Source organism: Saccostrea cucullata, unplaced genomic scaffold (genome assembly GCF_032062105.1).
Source record: "Saccostrea cucullata isolate Sc308-1 unplaced genomic scaffold, CSIRO_AGI_Scuc_v1 ctg221, whole genome shotgun sequence".
NCBI classification, from domain to species: domain Eukaryota; kingdom Metazoa; phylum Mollusca; class Bivalvia; order Ostreida; family Ostreidae; genus Saccostrea; species Saccostrea cuccullata.
The window spans coordinates 292787-307718 of NW_026931943.1; the positions used below are offsets into that span (position 1 = coordinate 292787).

General features: G+C 32.2%; 1 protein-coding gene across 1 annotated transcript; it reads left to right on the plus strand.

The window, feature by feature from the left end:
- The first annotated feature begins 10505 nt into the window (after positions 1-10505).
- On the plus strand, positions 10506-14807 carry LOC134234080 (uncharacterized). Its single transcript, XM_062716145.1, has 8 exons — positions 10506-10576; positions 10749-10796; positions 10896-11138; positions 11256-11621; positions 11841-11961; positions 14304-14452; positions 14534-14591; positions 14688-14807. Exons 1-8 carry the CDS (start codon positions 10531-10533, stop codon positions 14737-14739), a joined length of 1083 nt encoding a protein of 360 aa, XP_062572129.1. The 5' UTR covers positions 10506-10530; the 3' UTR covers positions 14740-14807.
- The last annotated feature ends 125 nt before the right edge of the window (positions 14808-14932 follow it).

Here is a 14932-nt window from a genome sequence, read left to right on the forward strand (position 1 = left end):
ATACCTAAAGGATAAATTAAACAGGATCATCAATTATTTCTTAATATTTATGTTTGTAGAACATATTTTAACATTATTTTATTTGTATATTTGGATAAATTTTACTATAATTTCAAAAGTGAAATACTATCATTATTTTAGGGAGTAAAATGGATAATTTACACATTCTGAAAAAATCAAAGTCACTGTGGTTATTTTTCACAGTTTTAAAAATATCAAAAAGACGGCAAAACTCACAACTTTCTTTCCCTCTTAGAAGAGTATTGCATTTATTTTTTACCCTGGATTATTTTCAGAAAGCGAGATTAAACAAAAGATCTTGGCAAAAACTCAAACTGCCAAAGTTTCTCCTTATATTTGTTTAAATCCATTTTTACAATCTCGAAATTGCTTTACTTTGATGACTTAACTGCTACTTTTTGAAATAGCAGACTACAACGTTGTGTAAAAAATTTACAGAGGCTAAAGGAAATCAAAGACACTGTAACGAATTTTAAAAATCTTTTAAAATTGGATAAGGAGTTGAATTTTTTTGCACTCTCAAAAATTTAAATTTTCTCTCACTTAAGAAATTGATAATCTATATCCAAATGAAAAATGTAAAATATTCTTTATATGAAGGATATGGAGATAACGAACAGTATTCAATATCAAAGTCCATAAAAGAAAAAAAATAGGAGCAGAGCAAACACGGACCTCAAAAACATCAGAGGTGGGATCAGGTGCCATGGAGGAGTGAACATCCCCTGCTGGCCGGTCGCATCCGCCGCGTGCTCCTTGTCATAATCGGGAAATAGCGGGAAATGAATTGTGTTTGCTGACACGATCATTGTATCGACCATAGAACTTACGAAATGATGACTTTAAACAAGACTGTGATATTCTTGTTCCATGAACTTGCTTGTTTGTTTATAATTTACATCGTTTTAGGATTGCTCAAACGTACACTCCATATGCTGGTGATGGAGGTATATTGCGGCATAAGTAAGGGAAGATGACGATAGAAAAGTTAAAGTCATCATGTTTATCATATAGCTTGGTTGTAAGGTTACCATTAACGTCTTTTTCAAGTAAAATATCCAATTGTAAAATAGATGTGTCAGACTTCGTGGTATCTTTTATCTCAAGTTCTCCAGGATATATCGTATCGACGTAGGAATGGAAATTACAATTGTTAATTGACAATACGTCATCGATACATCTATATATTCTCTCTGTGTAGTTCAACAGAATGCAAAGTGCAATATAAAACTACCTGATTTAAAAAATACATATTCAGTATATTTCTTTACAATTGTAATAAAATTTTTGAAATGCTTAGAGACGTTTTCTGTATTATGCAGTACTTAACCAGTTGTTGGCAACATTTTCATAATCATATCTTTGATATCTTTGAAAAATTTTCAGATAAATTAAGAAAAATAACAATTTACCCTACATTTTTTCGTGCTTTTTTTTTTATTTTACTTCCTTGTTTTCAATCCTTGTAAACAAACTACTAGGTTATGGTCATCCTTGTTATCAACGATAATGCATTCACGGATCAGGCAATGGATTGGCTTGTGTGATAATTTGCATAAACGCCGAAGGCACAAGCCAATCCATTGATCATCTTCATGAATTCGAAAAATCTGACAGTTATTCCTTATATTTACATGCTTGGATTCCGCCAATCCACGGGCTCACTGTCCTTGTTTTTTTATTGGGAACCGCGCCAAAACATTCGAAATAAATTACATTTACAATTGGTAATTTTATCAAGGACAAAGACATTGGAAATGTAAATATTAAAATTTATGATTTAGCTGATATAAGAGTAGTTTTTAAGTGCTAGTTTTTACGTCTTATTTACCTTTGGCATTTACACCGTATACAAAGGGTAACGCAGGGGAGACGCTAAAAAGTATAGGGGAGTCGTTCTCCGAGTATGAGAGAGTAGATTTTCACCGCTTCGGAATCAGGAGAGATGTTGGTCACGTCTTTTTTCGATATTTGTTAGATGTATTTTCAAAAAACAAATATCCTAGGGAAGATAGCAATAGTTCAGCTTTGTATTGGTCCTCTGTTCAAGTTTCATATACGTCTTGTACTCACAAACACTTCGAAACTATTCGACAGATTTCATATGAAATGTTTTGAGGTGTTTCAAATCAAAAGCGGCATTTAATATTTCCCCGTTTAATATTTTTTCTGAATTTAGAGGCGATAAGTTTAAACGAAAATTAAAGTTCATTAACAAATAAATCTTGTTTTAAACAAGCTGGGAAATTGATTTGAAATTATGCTAGTAAAATTCACGTACGCCACACTGAGACTACCAAGAGCGCATTTTTTGGTTTGGAGATTTTGTTTGTTTGTTCTTTATAAAGTATATTAAGGATTTTCTTTATTTTAGAAAGATTATTATTAACTAAATGTTAAGATAATGTACAATGACCATGATCAATCAATCATTTATTTCTAAACAATATGCAAAGAGCTAGTATGAACCAGAGCCAAAGGAGGTGGAATCGGATGACATGGAATAGTAAGCGCATATCCCATGTCAATCAATCACCCTTCGTGAGCACCTTGTCATGATCATATAAAAAGTCTGTAGACAAATCAGTGTGAAAGTTATGGGTTTACAATTTTCATTAAAGACGAACACAAGAGATGTGTTCTTTGTTAAGTAATTTGACATGAACGATTGCTAACTTACAACTAGAAGAATAGTTGAATATCTTAACATTATTATAAAATCCCTAAAATATTGTTTAACTTAGACTTTAAAAATATCAGATATGAACGACGCATCCAAGACAGAGAACTTGGGTTATGACGGTCACAACGCTCATTCTGGAAAATGATATCCTTACCCACCTATACCATTGCCGATATTTGTCCATTTCTTATTCGAAGAAAAGCTGTAATATCAATGATGAAAAACCTATCACACTTTTGTTATACTTACTCATCCTTACGTGATGTGCAACTTTCATGATGTATAGCAAGGGTTGAACTAAGTCACTTTTTAAAACGCATTATTATTATTGCTTGAAAAGAAAGAATAAACCAATATCTTTAATCAATGATAATACGAAGCTTCTTTGAATTCATTAAATTTTTTCAATCATTAGGATATTTACATTTTATTTTTTATCTTTGTCGCTAGATAATTTCGTGTGATTTTTGTTCGCGCTACTGTCATTCTGGGAGTGTAAAACTGTGTTTCCGTAGTAGTTAAATTGCTATACCTCTTGAAAAAAAATAATGATACCTTGTTTAATGTATTTGTTGACAAGGTCATTACATGTATATCGATCAAAGGATTTGCAATTGTTTATAACTTTAAACAAGATTGTCCTAATTCTTGTTTCATCAACTTCTGACACAATAGCATTCTTTGTTCGTATATTCAACATGATCTTATGGATCGATTAACTGGAAGACATGAACTCCATATGCCGGGGATCATGGTGTATTGTTACATAAATGAGAGAAGTGGAAGATGGAAAAGTTGAATTCATCAAGTTTATTGTAAAGTTTGTTATTTGTGACATTAACGTCTTTTTATACTAAAATATTCAAATACGAAACAGAGATTTCAGACTCGGAGGTATCTTTTATTTCGTGTTCAAAGTGGTATGTCGAATCAACGTAGGTTGTTTATAGATAATACATCGTCGATATACCTTATGTTGAATTGAGGGTGTGAAAAGAACATCCCTCTTTTTGTGGGGAAATTATCAAATAAATTCTGCTTTCCACTAGAATTGCGAGAGATCGTTGGAAGACGTGAGCTCCAAAACTACAAAATGATTGTTAATAAGATAATAAAGTACTGCTTTATTGCACTTGTATGTACAATCATTTTTCAAACAAAACAAAATAATTTTGGAAATGACAGATGCTAAATTTACGAGTTCAATTTTTATTGAAAAAGCTGCTATCAATGATGTCGTTGATAAATTGGTTTTCTGAAAAGCCATCTGAACGTTAAGAAATAATACAACCCAGATTGTCTCTTTAGTTCCTACAATATTATAGTTCATAGCATCGTGCTGTCGTGGAATCTTGTTCCAATTCCAACTGTACCTTTGAAAAGGAACCATATGCACATTATAGGGTGTGTGTTTAATATTTGTCGAACTTGACTTTTTTTCCAATACCTGGTTTGCTAGAATAATTGTTAATGAACCCTTTTCATTGAAATAAAACAACCAGTGCTTAACATTCAGGACTAGATAGAGGATATGTGTAGAAATTGTAATTTTTTCTTAAGAGAAATACTGGTTGAGTCCCTTTGCTGGTCATTATCTTAAGGATATTAACCAACATTTACTCATGCTGAAAATTGATCAGACGTATCTGTCTTTCTATTTTTTATTGATTTGCAACATTCGTAAGAAAACACATTTATAGTACATAAATAGAATATTTTTCACATTGCAGCGGTGCTTTGCATAATGTAATTTAAAGTAGATAAAGATTAATGATGTTTATTTTGCAAAAACAAACTTAGGTTAGGGGAAAGCGGGTTTTCACTTCAGTAAATGTTACTTTTTTTAAGGGTTTAACATTAAATATTAGAAATAGGAGTTTTGGGCCTAAACGTTTGGTTTTGAGATAGTATTCTGGAAAGACACTCAGTGCTTACAAGTGTCTGAATTCTTCAAATAAAGATTGCATGTATATTTTAACCCCCTTCCCCGTAGTCACGCATTTTAACGCATATACCATTTCCTATTTCTAACGCAAAATCACGCATATACCGTTTCCCCGCAATCATGCATTTTCACGCACTTTCAAAAGTTCATTTAATCCTTACTTTAATGACTATTTCCTTCTATTTTATACTTGCAAAAATCTCATCAAATAAGAAAAGTTATTTTTGCATTGAAATATAGCGTCATAATATTATTTACGCTAAACTTTAGAGAAACGTGTACCACGCTAAAAGTTGCTTGCGGGGAAATGGTAAATTTCTGTTTCCATGACGTGAACATTCAGTGTATGTTGCATAACAGTACAGTAAGTTGTAAAGTGTTAAACCAAAACTGTACAAATGGAAAGAATGCAAAGAAATATCACATTCTGTTTATTAAGATTTGTTTTATTAATTATTGAAAATCCTGGAGATAACGAACAGTATACAATCTCAAAGTCCATAAAACAATACAAAATAAGAGCAGAGCAAACACGGGCCCCCGAAACATCAGAGGTGATATCAGGTGTCATGGAGGAGTGAGAATCTCCTGCCGGAGAATCTCCTCCGTCGTCAATTCAGTGTATAAATAATGGACTAACAACTGGTTTGAAAAATGTCAGTCAGCATTTGACTCAGTGATAAACTGTATTTGCTGACAAGGTCATTGTATCGACCATAGAACTTACAAAATGATGACTTTAAAGGAGACTGCTGATATTCTTGTTTCGTCAACTTGCTTGTCAATAATTTACCTCGTATTAGAAATTGTTCATACGTAGAGCATGCTCTTGCGTATCGAATCAACTGAGATATATATACTCCGTATGCAGGTGATGAAGGTATATTGCTGCATAAGTAAGGGAAGTTGAAGATAGAAAAGTTAAAGTCATCACGTTTATCCTATAGCTTGGTTGTTAGATTACCATTAGTGTCTTTTTCAAGTAAAATATCCAAGTATGAAACAGAAGTGTTGGACTCTGTGGTATTTTTTATCTCAAGCTCACCAGGATGTATCGTATCGATATAAAAATGGAAATTACATTTGTTCATTGACAATATGTCGTCGATATATCTAAATGTCGAGTTGAAGGTTACAACAAGTGTTTTCTTCTTTTCACGCGTAAGATTTTGCACAAATTCTGCTTCATATGAATATAAAAATAAGTCTGCTAATAACGGAGAGCAATTTGTACCCATGGGAATTTCAATAGACTGTTGGAATACCTGGTCTCCAAAAGCCACATAAATGTTGTCAGTCAGAAACTCAAGCATCTTCTTGATGTCAACTTCAGAGTACTGATGTGTACAATCAGAATCTGTTTTAACAAAAAAATTTGCAAATGACCAATTACGAGGTAAGCAAATTTACGAGTTCCATTTTTATTGAAGAAGGAGCTGTCAATGATATCAAAAAGTCTGGATTTTAATTTGTCGTGGGGAATTGATGTGTATAAAGTTGAAAAGTTGAACAATTTTCATTCGATATAATATGTTAGTGTACAAAAGGAGACAACTCAATTCAACATATGGGTAAGAGAGTAATAGCTTTAGAAGTTTTCTTGCTTTACAAATGCCGATGTGAGAAATAATAAAAGTACATAATTCTAAGTAAGCTACAAAAATACAGATTATGTCCTGGATTAAAAACTAACCGAGATCGTGATGATCGTAATTGTTTTAACATCGTCTATGTTAACTCCCTTTCTTTGCCCTCTCTTTATCTACTGTATTTTTTTGCCCGAAGCTAATAGCAACATATTCTAATTTAAAAAGAGCATTCATAACAAATACCAATGCAGGTAAAAAGAGCATAAACAAACAAAAAAATTGTCTGATATTAAATTTAAGTTACACCTGTCACAAGAATAAACTAAATGAACATGAAGATAACGAACAGTATTTAAGATCTAAAGTCCATTAAACAATACCAAATGGGAGCGGAGCAAACACGGACCTCCAAAAGAGCAGAGGTGGGATCAGGTGCCATGGAGGACTAAACATCCCCTGCTGACCGGTCACACCCGCCGTGTGCTCCTTGTCGTGATCGGTAAATAACGGAAAATATCCGTCGTCAATTCAGTGTATAGATAATGGACTAACAATTAGTATGAAAAACGTCAAGCAGCATTTGACACCATGATAAATTTTATTTGCTGACAAGGTCAGTGTATCGACCACAGAACTTAGGAAAAGATGACTTAAAACGAGACTGTTCTGGTTTCATCAATTTGTTTCTCAAAAATTTACCTCGTTTTAGAAGTTGTTCATACGTAGAGCAAACTCTTGCGTATCGTATCATCTGAGATACATAAACTCCGTAAGCAGGTGGTGAATGTATGTTGCTGCATTAGTAAGGTAAGATGACAATTGTAAAGTTAAAGTCATCACGTTTATCATAGAGCTTGGTTGTTAGAGTACCATTAACGTCTTTTTCAAGTAAAATATCGCAATTGGCACCCACAGAAATTCCAATAGATTGTTGGAAGACCTGGTCTCCGAAAACGACATACATATTGTCAATCAGAAACTCAAGCATCTTTTTGATGTCAACTTCAAAGTACTTGTTCGCCTGCGTGGCGCAGTGGTTAGAGCATCTGCTCTAGAGTCGCGAAGTAAGGAGTTAATCCTTACGTCGCGGGTTCGAATTTCACTGAGGGACGTGGAGACTGGTCCTTCGGATTAGACTGTATAAACTGAGGTCAAGTGTCGCAGTAGGTGCTGGCACGAAAAAGATCCCTCCCTGCTCAATGGCCCTGAGTGCCGAGTACAGGACAAAATTTGCAGCTCTCCACCGGCAAGTGGTGGCGTCTCCATATGTGTGAAAATTTCTCGAGAGGGACGTTAAACAATATACAATCAATCAATCAGAGTACTTGTGTGTGCAATCAGAATGTCTTTAACAAAATAATTTTGAAAATAACGAATGACATGGTTATTAAATTTACTAATTCCATTTTAAATGAAAAAGAAACTGTCCATGTTATTAAAAATCCTAGACTTTAATATATCGTGTTGAATGTTGTGTATAAAGTTGAAAAGTCGTTAGTTTTTAAGCTGTTGATTTTAGTAAAATTTTGGGATTTCAAATTGTCCATAAGTTCCTTGGAATTTTAAAGTATCCACATTTGATTTACAACACTTCTTGAATATAAAGTTGCACAGTACTCTTGAAGTTTCTCCTTCACTTCTGTTAATATCTAAGTGAGGAGTAAAGAAAGAGGCGTGGTTGAGCATTTACTTGAACCCCCAATGTATCTTTGTTTGTAAGGACTTTTATGAAGTTTTGAAATCCAAAATAGAGATGGTTATTTAAATTCAATGAACAAAAAAACCCAAAAGAAACAAACAAAAAGGTACACATAATAAAATTTGCTCTATTTGATATATAATAATTGTATATTTACATACAATTAAAATAAAAATAAACACTTAACTAAAAATGGCTAAAAAGATTGGACTTTTTCAAAAACCATGCCAAAACTTGTGAAAATCAGCAGGTTAGAGACACGTACCCCATACAGATACGTTTTTGGGGGGTTGGGGGTGGTGGGGGGTTGGGGTTGGTGGCGGTGATAATACTACTTTTCTTTTTACCTTTAGATTAGGCGCAAGTTGGAACAAGCAATGAAAGAATGGGAGAAGAAATGATTTTACCAAACAACATGCTCTACGTATGAACAATTTCTAAAACGAGGGAATTTATTGACAAACTTGATGATGAAACAAGAGTTTCAGCTGTCTCGTTTAAAGTCATCATTTTGTTAGTTCTGTGGTCGATACAATGACCTTGTCAGCAAAAAGAATTTATCATAGTGTCAAATGCTAACTGACGTTTTTCATATTTATTGTTAGTCCATTATTTATACACTGAATTGACGACGAATTTTTCCGGTAATTCTCGATCATGACCAGGGGCACACGGTCGTTATGACCGGTCGTCAGGAGATGCTAACTCCTCCATGGCACCTGATCCCACCTCTGCTGTTTTGGAGGTCCGTGTTTGCTCCGATACTATTTGATTTTGCTTAATGGACTTTTGAATACTGTTCATGATCTCCATATGTTTCATTAATGTAAAATTTTAACCAAATATAATAATCCACAGCGATTTATCAGATCTTTGAATGTTCTATGTTCAGAAACCTTTTCAAGACCTTTAACAATATATTTGAATTAGATATTCCAAATTAAATAAAAAAATAACATTGAACCATTTTCGTGATTTTTTAGATAAGAAACTTAAAAGAGTTGATAGCATTTTTTGAAACATTATATTTACATTTAAACACAAACTAGCTAGGAATGACATTTACATTTTTAGATAGATTGTAGAAGATAAAGAGAGTAAATATTGTTGCTTTATTTAAAACCTTTGTTCTAGCATGTAGACGCTTTAAAGTATTTGATCTTTGTTTCATGATTTTCAATTGACATACACAAGTATATTAACAATTCGACTATTACTCAAGGGATCTCCTTCCTTTGAGCTGTGTTTAATTTGATCAAACTGTTATAAATTAGTCACAAATTCTCGGTACAGTATTCTAAAGTTTTATCTCTTTTAAATACAATTTTAACAGTGAAATACTATAAGCTGAATATAGACTGTCCATTGAGCGAAAGTGGTATTTAGTAACAACGAGACAAAATATTAGAAGAGCTGGAAAACTCTCAATTATCCTTTGCCGATAATATTATACACGAGTTTTGTCCGGTAAAATCGTGGACAAATTTCCCTATTTTAGAAATAATAATCACTGCGTTCTAAAATTTTCACTACTCTTAAGTACCTTTTTCTTTATTATACATAGAAGATTTGAAATAGATATATGTATAAATAAAGAATTTATGAGATAATAAGTTAATAAGTTATTTGTTATATCACCTTACTGTACACGGATGGTAACGTCAATTTGTCTAAAACAGAGACACGTTTGCTATTTGCTTAAAAAAACGTAAATTTAGGTATTTTATTGATGCACATACTTGCATTTTTCTACATTCTTCCTAAATAGCCTAGGAACTAGAATATATTCTATCCGACTCCTGAAAAAATTTTATGTATTAAATATTGCCAAGGTTATAATTACGGAGAGCCTGCTAGAACAAAGCAAGCTTTCTTATTAGCCTGGGTTTTAAAATGGAAAATATGAATTACAAAACAATTGTACAGATTTTTTTAAAATATGAAAATATATAGAGGTAACCAGCGGTATTCGAGATCAAAAGTCCATTAAAAATTGCAAAATAGGATTGGAGAAAACACGGACTTCCAAAATATCAAAGGTGCCATGGAGGAGTGAGCACCCCCTGCCGACCGGTAACACTCACCTTGTGCTCCATGTCATAATCAGGAAATAATGTAAAATCTGTAACAATCAGTAGGAAAAAAAGTCAGTCAGTATTTGACTTAATGAAAAATTGTATTTGCTGACATTAGATCATTGTATCAAACATAAAACTTTCGAAATGATGACTTTAAACGAGACTGTAGATATTATTGTCCCTGAGGTAAGCACATGCCACGTCATTATTTACGACACATTAATTCTTGAATCGATGAAATTTTAAAACGCTATATCGAAGCCAAATTAAAATAATCAATAAAATTTCATAAATCTAAGTGGTTTTTACCAGATATTATAAATGATAGTTGATTGAAGTGTTTGACATGTCCAATGTTTTCAATCATATAAATACTTGGACTTTGTCCATATAATTAGAAGTATTTCAATATGTTTTGTTTAAACTTTGATCCTAAATAACAAGAGTTTATTGAAGTACGGTCATAAAAAGTTTATTATGCACAATGAACGTTCATTCATTTATACCTTTAGACAATGTTCTCCAAAGCTGCAGTGTTCAATATGGTCTTAAAATTTTTATGTACGTAATAAGTTGAAAAATCCTCTTGTTTAAAATTAATGAATTCTGCAAAAAGTACGAATTATCTATTTAAGATAATGGATTTAAGTTGTATACATTTAGTGTAAAATTAATGAATTTAAAACTACAACGTAAGTCAATTATAGAATTATTCGATGCCACTTTATTTCAGTACTAATCACACATGAAGTGGCCTCTGAATGTGAAAAATTCACAACAGGTTTGGTCGGAAAATTAATCATATACGGATAAAATGAATGAAATTTGCAGTAAGTATTTTATTTATAATTCATGAAAAATGTATGTTTTCCCTTTGTAGATCATATTATAAATGTAACACCTATTGATAAAAGAATTGGAGACAACGTTACAATTGATTGTAAGTTAACTGACTCTACTAAAGAACAGCAAGTTCGATGGGAGCATCTTTACGGAGTTGTCCGAAGGGTATTCACCGAATCATACATAACTTTGCTGAATATATCTTACTTGGATATTGGAACATATCGTTGTATTGATATAACAAGCTGTGTACTGAAAGAAGTTACTTTGAATGTTCAAGGTAAGACAAAATTTGTTTTAATAGATAATAAAATCATATAGGATACAAAGGTTAAGCTCCCTAATGATTGTTCCTCAAAAAGAAATGAAATAAATGGAGAGTAGTTTTCTTTCACAGGTGCTCCATCTATAATTAGAACGAGGAATTACGTTGAGATGAGTGACGAAATGGCCATTACTTTTACAATTGAAACTATAAGCTTCCCGCCACCAGACAGAAATGTCACGGTTCGACTTTGTAGTCAGGAAAACAAAGGCAGTTTATTTGATGTGCAACCATTTTCAAGCTGGATTACTTTGTTCTTGAACTCTTCTGAATATTCAACAGCGGGATATAATATAAATCTGACATTAAACGTTGAAAAACTGACGGAGAACGGGTTGTACTGTGTTGACATTTCCAACAAATTAGGAAAAACGTCATTTTCTTTTTACGGAAATTTTTCAGGTGTTAATGATGTCATGATCAAGGAGAAAACATTTTGTAAGTAGCTTTCAATCAGCTTTGATAAATAATTAATGATTATCTGTAAAAAAAAAAATGATATTTTTCATTGGAACCAACACTTTCATTGTAACCACAATTGCAAGTGGTGTACATGCAACTTATATGATCTTGCATCTTATGATTGTGGATTAAAACAGGTTTAAAACAGAAAAAATAAAACTTTATTGATACGAGTATAAAATACAATTCTTACAGTGCTTTTTCTGGAGGAGAACGTAACAATCATCACTCTCGGTGGATTGGGTCTTTTGTCACTTGTATTTGTCTTAACTATCTTTGTATTGTGCAAGAAATTGAAAAAGGGTAAGATTTTTATGTTGTTTGCGCTTCAATCATAGAATTAGATCAATTGTGTCATTTGTTTTATTTGCTCATTCTTTAAAAAAACATTGTTTTTATTAAATTTCAATTACATTTCAGTGGAAAATAAGAGGTAAGATACGAAAATAAATTGGAAACAGCATTCTAAACAAACTTGGTGAACAACCTTTAAAATTGAATGAGAAAATCCAATGTCTCCTGGTGAATTGTTCCGTTTGCAAAGGTGTGAAGACATTTATCATAATCAAGAAGTCGATACCTTTATAAAACAGAGTAACTTAATTTTGGTTGAAACGCGTCATTAGATTGCATAAAAAAAGCATCTATATTGTATAAAACGGGTTGCCAACGTCACAGTGACTTACGTCAAAAACGTATCAATCCGCTTGACGTTACGTTTAAACGATGGACAATTTGAAACATTTTTTAAAGGAGAAATTATCTTGTTTTCTATTTTTAACGATTGAAAATTAAATCATAAGGAATCAATTAAATAGCACCCTAAGTTATGCTGGTATAACCTTGGTTGGAGCAGTTTCCGCATTTTGTAAAAGGTTTATAAAGGGTAAACTACCCCAACCCAGGAAATAAAGTACTAGTATAACTTGTGTTGCTATTTAAGGTAGTATAAAATAACTGTGGATTCTATTTAACCTAATTTCTTAAAAAGTACTTGAGAAAAAAAGAACAATATTACTATATTAACAACAATGAATGATCCAAGTAAAAAAAATATTAAGTTGTGGTATATTTTGTGAAAAAAAAATCACAGAGTTTTCTATATATTGGTCACTTGGGGACTTACATTTTAGAATATCTAAATGGAATAAACAAGCATATAACAGTCTGTTATTAAATGTTGTGTAACTTTCGTTCCATGAATAGTAGAGGGCTGATATTTGTCATATCTAAATGTCAACGTCATCTTCAGAATCTTTTAGTTTTTTGCATTGGAATTTTTTAAATCCCCAATATATTTGAAATCACCAGTTAAATTTTCTTTATTTTTACATATTTTTTTCTGGGACCCATTTGAATCGTTCCGTTGATTTTTCGTGAAAAACTAATCATAAGAAATCATAAGAAATCGTAAGAAAAATTAAAGTGTAGGATATTTACAAGTCAGTTTTTAATTCCGACGCTATATACTAGTAATTATGTTTTATTTTTACATAATATTTTACTCAAATTTTCCAGTATCAATATAACTTACTGAGTTTAAGTAATAAAAAGGTTAGCTTGATAAACAGTATTGCAAAAACTTGCAATTGATCAATTGATAATTTCAAAATTAGGCTCATTCTCAAATCGAATGTCTGAATTCACAATCTTGCAGGGATCTGATAGGCCATAATTATTTCAAACTATGTGGAAAACAAGATGTGTTTGTGATGTCAGTACGGGATTTTACACACTTTACATAACTATTTGGCATGTTGACTTAATTTTCTTGCATGTTGTCTTGCATGTAGGGGGCAGAAATATTCAACCATAGTTTCTCATTAAAATCTCTGATTCTACTTTACATGCTTGAAACGTTTTTCCTTCAGTCAATGGGTATCTTTAAAAGGTGGACTGAATCATTCAATTTTCAGCTGATTCGCACATTGAAACTTCCCATTGTGCACAAGATCCATATTAATTAATATACCAGGAAACAGAATACTTGTAGCAGGAGAAAAATTCGCAAATTAATATATATCTGGCATGCAAATGATGAGATCATCAGCATTTACTAGTGCACTATGAAATGTCTTGGACCACCTTTTATCAATTGATTTTATAGTCCAAACAAATGACATTTTCAAAAATATGAAATCCAGTCCCCTCCCCTTTCAGAGTATGGACCAATAAGGGTAATGGGTAATACTGAGTAATACATATATAGTATGTTTGAGAAAAAACAGTACTGAAAAAAGTTTTACCCCCACTTTATGTTGATGTTGAAGTAATAATAATAACCAATAAGGATAACCAACTGCAACGATATTAGAACTTTCGAATTGGAGCATTTTTTCATTCTTATTCATTTCTGTTGCTTGTCATTGCATGTTCTTTTCGGATTAGAATTTTTTCTCTGCCCCCCTCCAAAACAATGCTGCGTCACCGAAAGATAATGGGTTGATCTCACAAATCTAAAAATGATACAAATATGTGAAAATGGCATGTTATACGGACTTGGATTCATGTTTTTCAAAAATAAAATTTACAAACCCGGTATAAGCTTGAATAATTATAAACTGATTTGGAATAACTTTTTTTTCTTTTGCACCTTTGAGGTATAATTGCAAAAAAGATATTAATCCATTTAATTTTGCTGATTAAATTTCATTGCAGATTATCGAAATTGTTTAATGCAATGCAAACAAGGACATCTGTTCCCTCCTCCCATTCCTACAAAATGACACAGCTCAGTAACGATTTCTTCCAGGACCCAGTTCCTTGTCAAACTGGAACATTTACAACACGAAGCATTCAAATGAGAGGTGGGTTTAACAATGTCTCTCTAGTTAGGAAACTCTAAATCATGTTTAAAATACTTTTATTTCTTTTCATGCATTTTTTAGACAAGCTATATGACCCTAATGGAATTCCGAAGAATTTTTCGGGAAGAATGGACTCAAGGTTCTATTTATTTATCATTCAAAGCTAATTAAAAAAAATAATTGGATAAGAAAGATGATCAATATTTGGTAATATCCTTATTCATTGATATTTCAGGGTGTATAGTTTTGGACAAAGTGAACCAGAATATTATGAAGATGATTTTTAAAATATCACTCTTATATGAGAGAGAGAGAGAGAGAGAGAGAGAGAGAGAGAGAGAGAGAGAGAGAGAGAGAGAGAGAGAGAGAGAGAGAGAGAGATTAATTACAAGTATTTGACATCTTATTTAATACTCAATTTCTACAATCAATTTTATAAAATCTAAACAGAAAATACATGTCTGTGTTCAATAAATTACA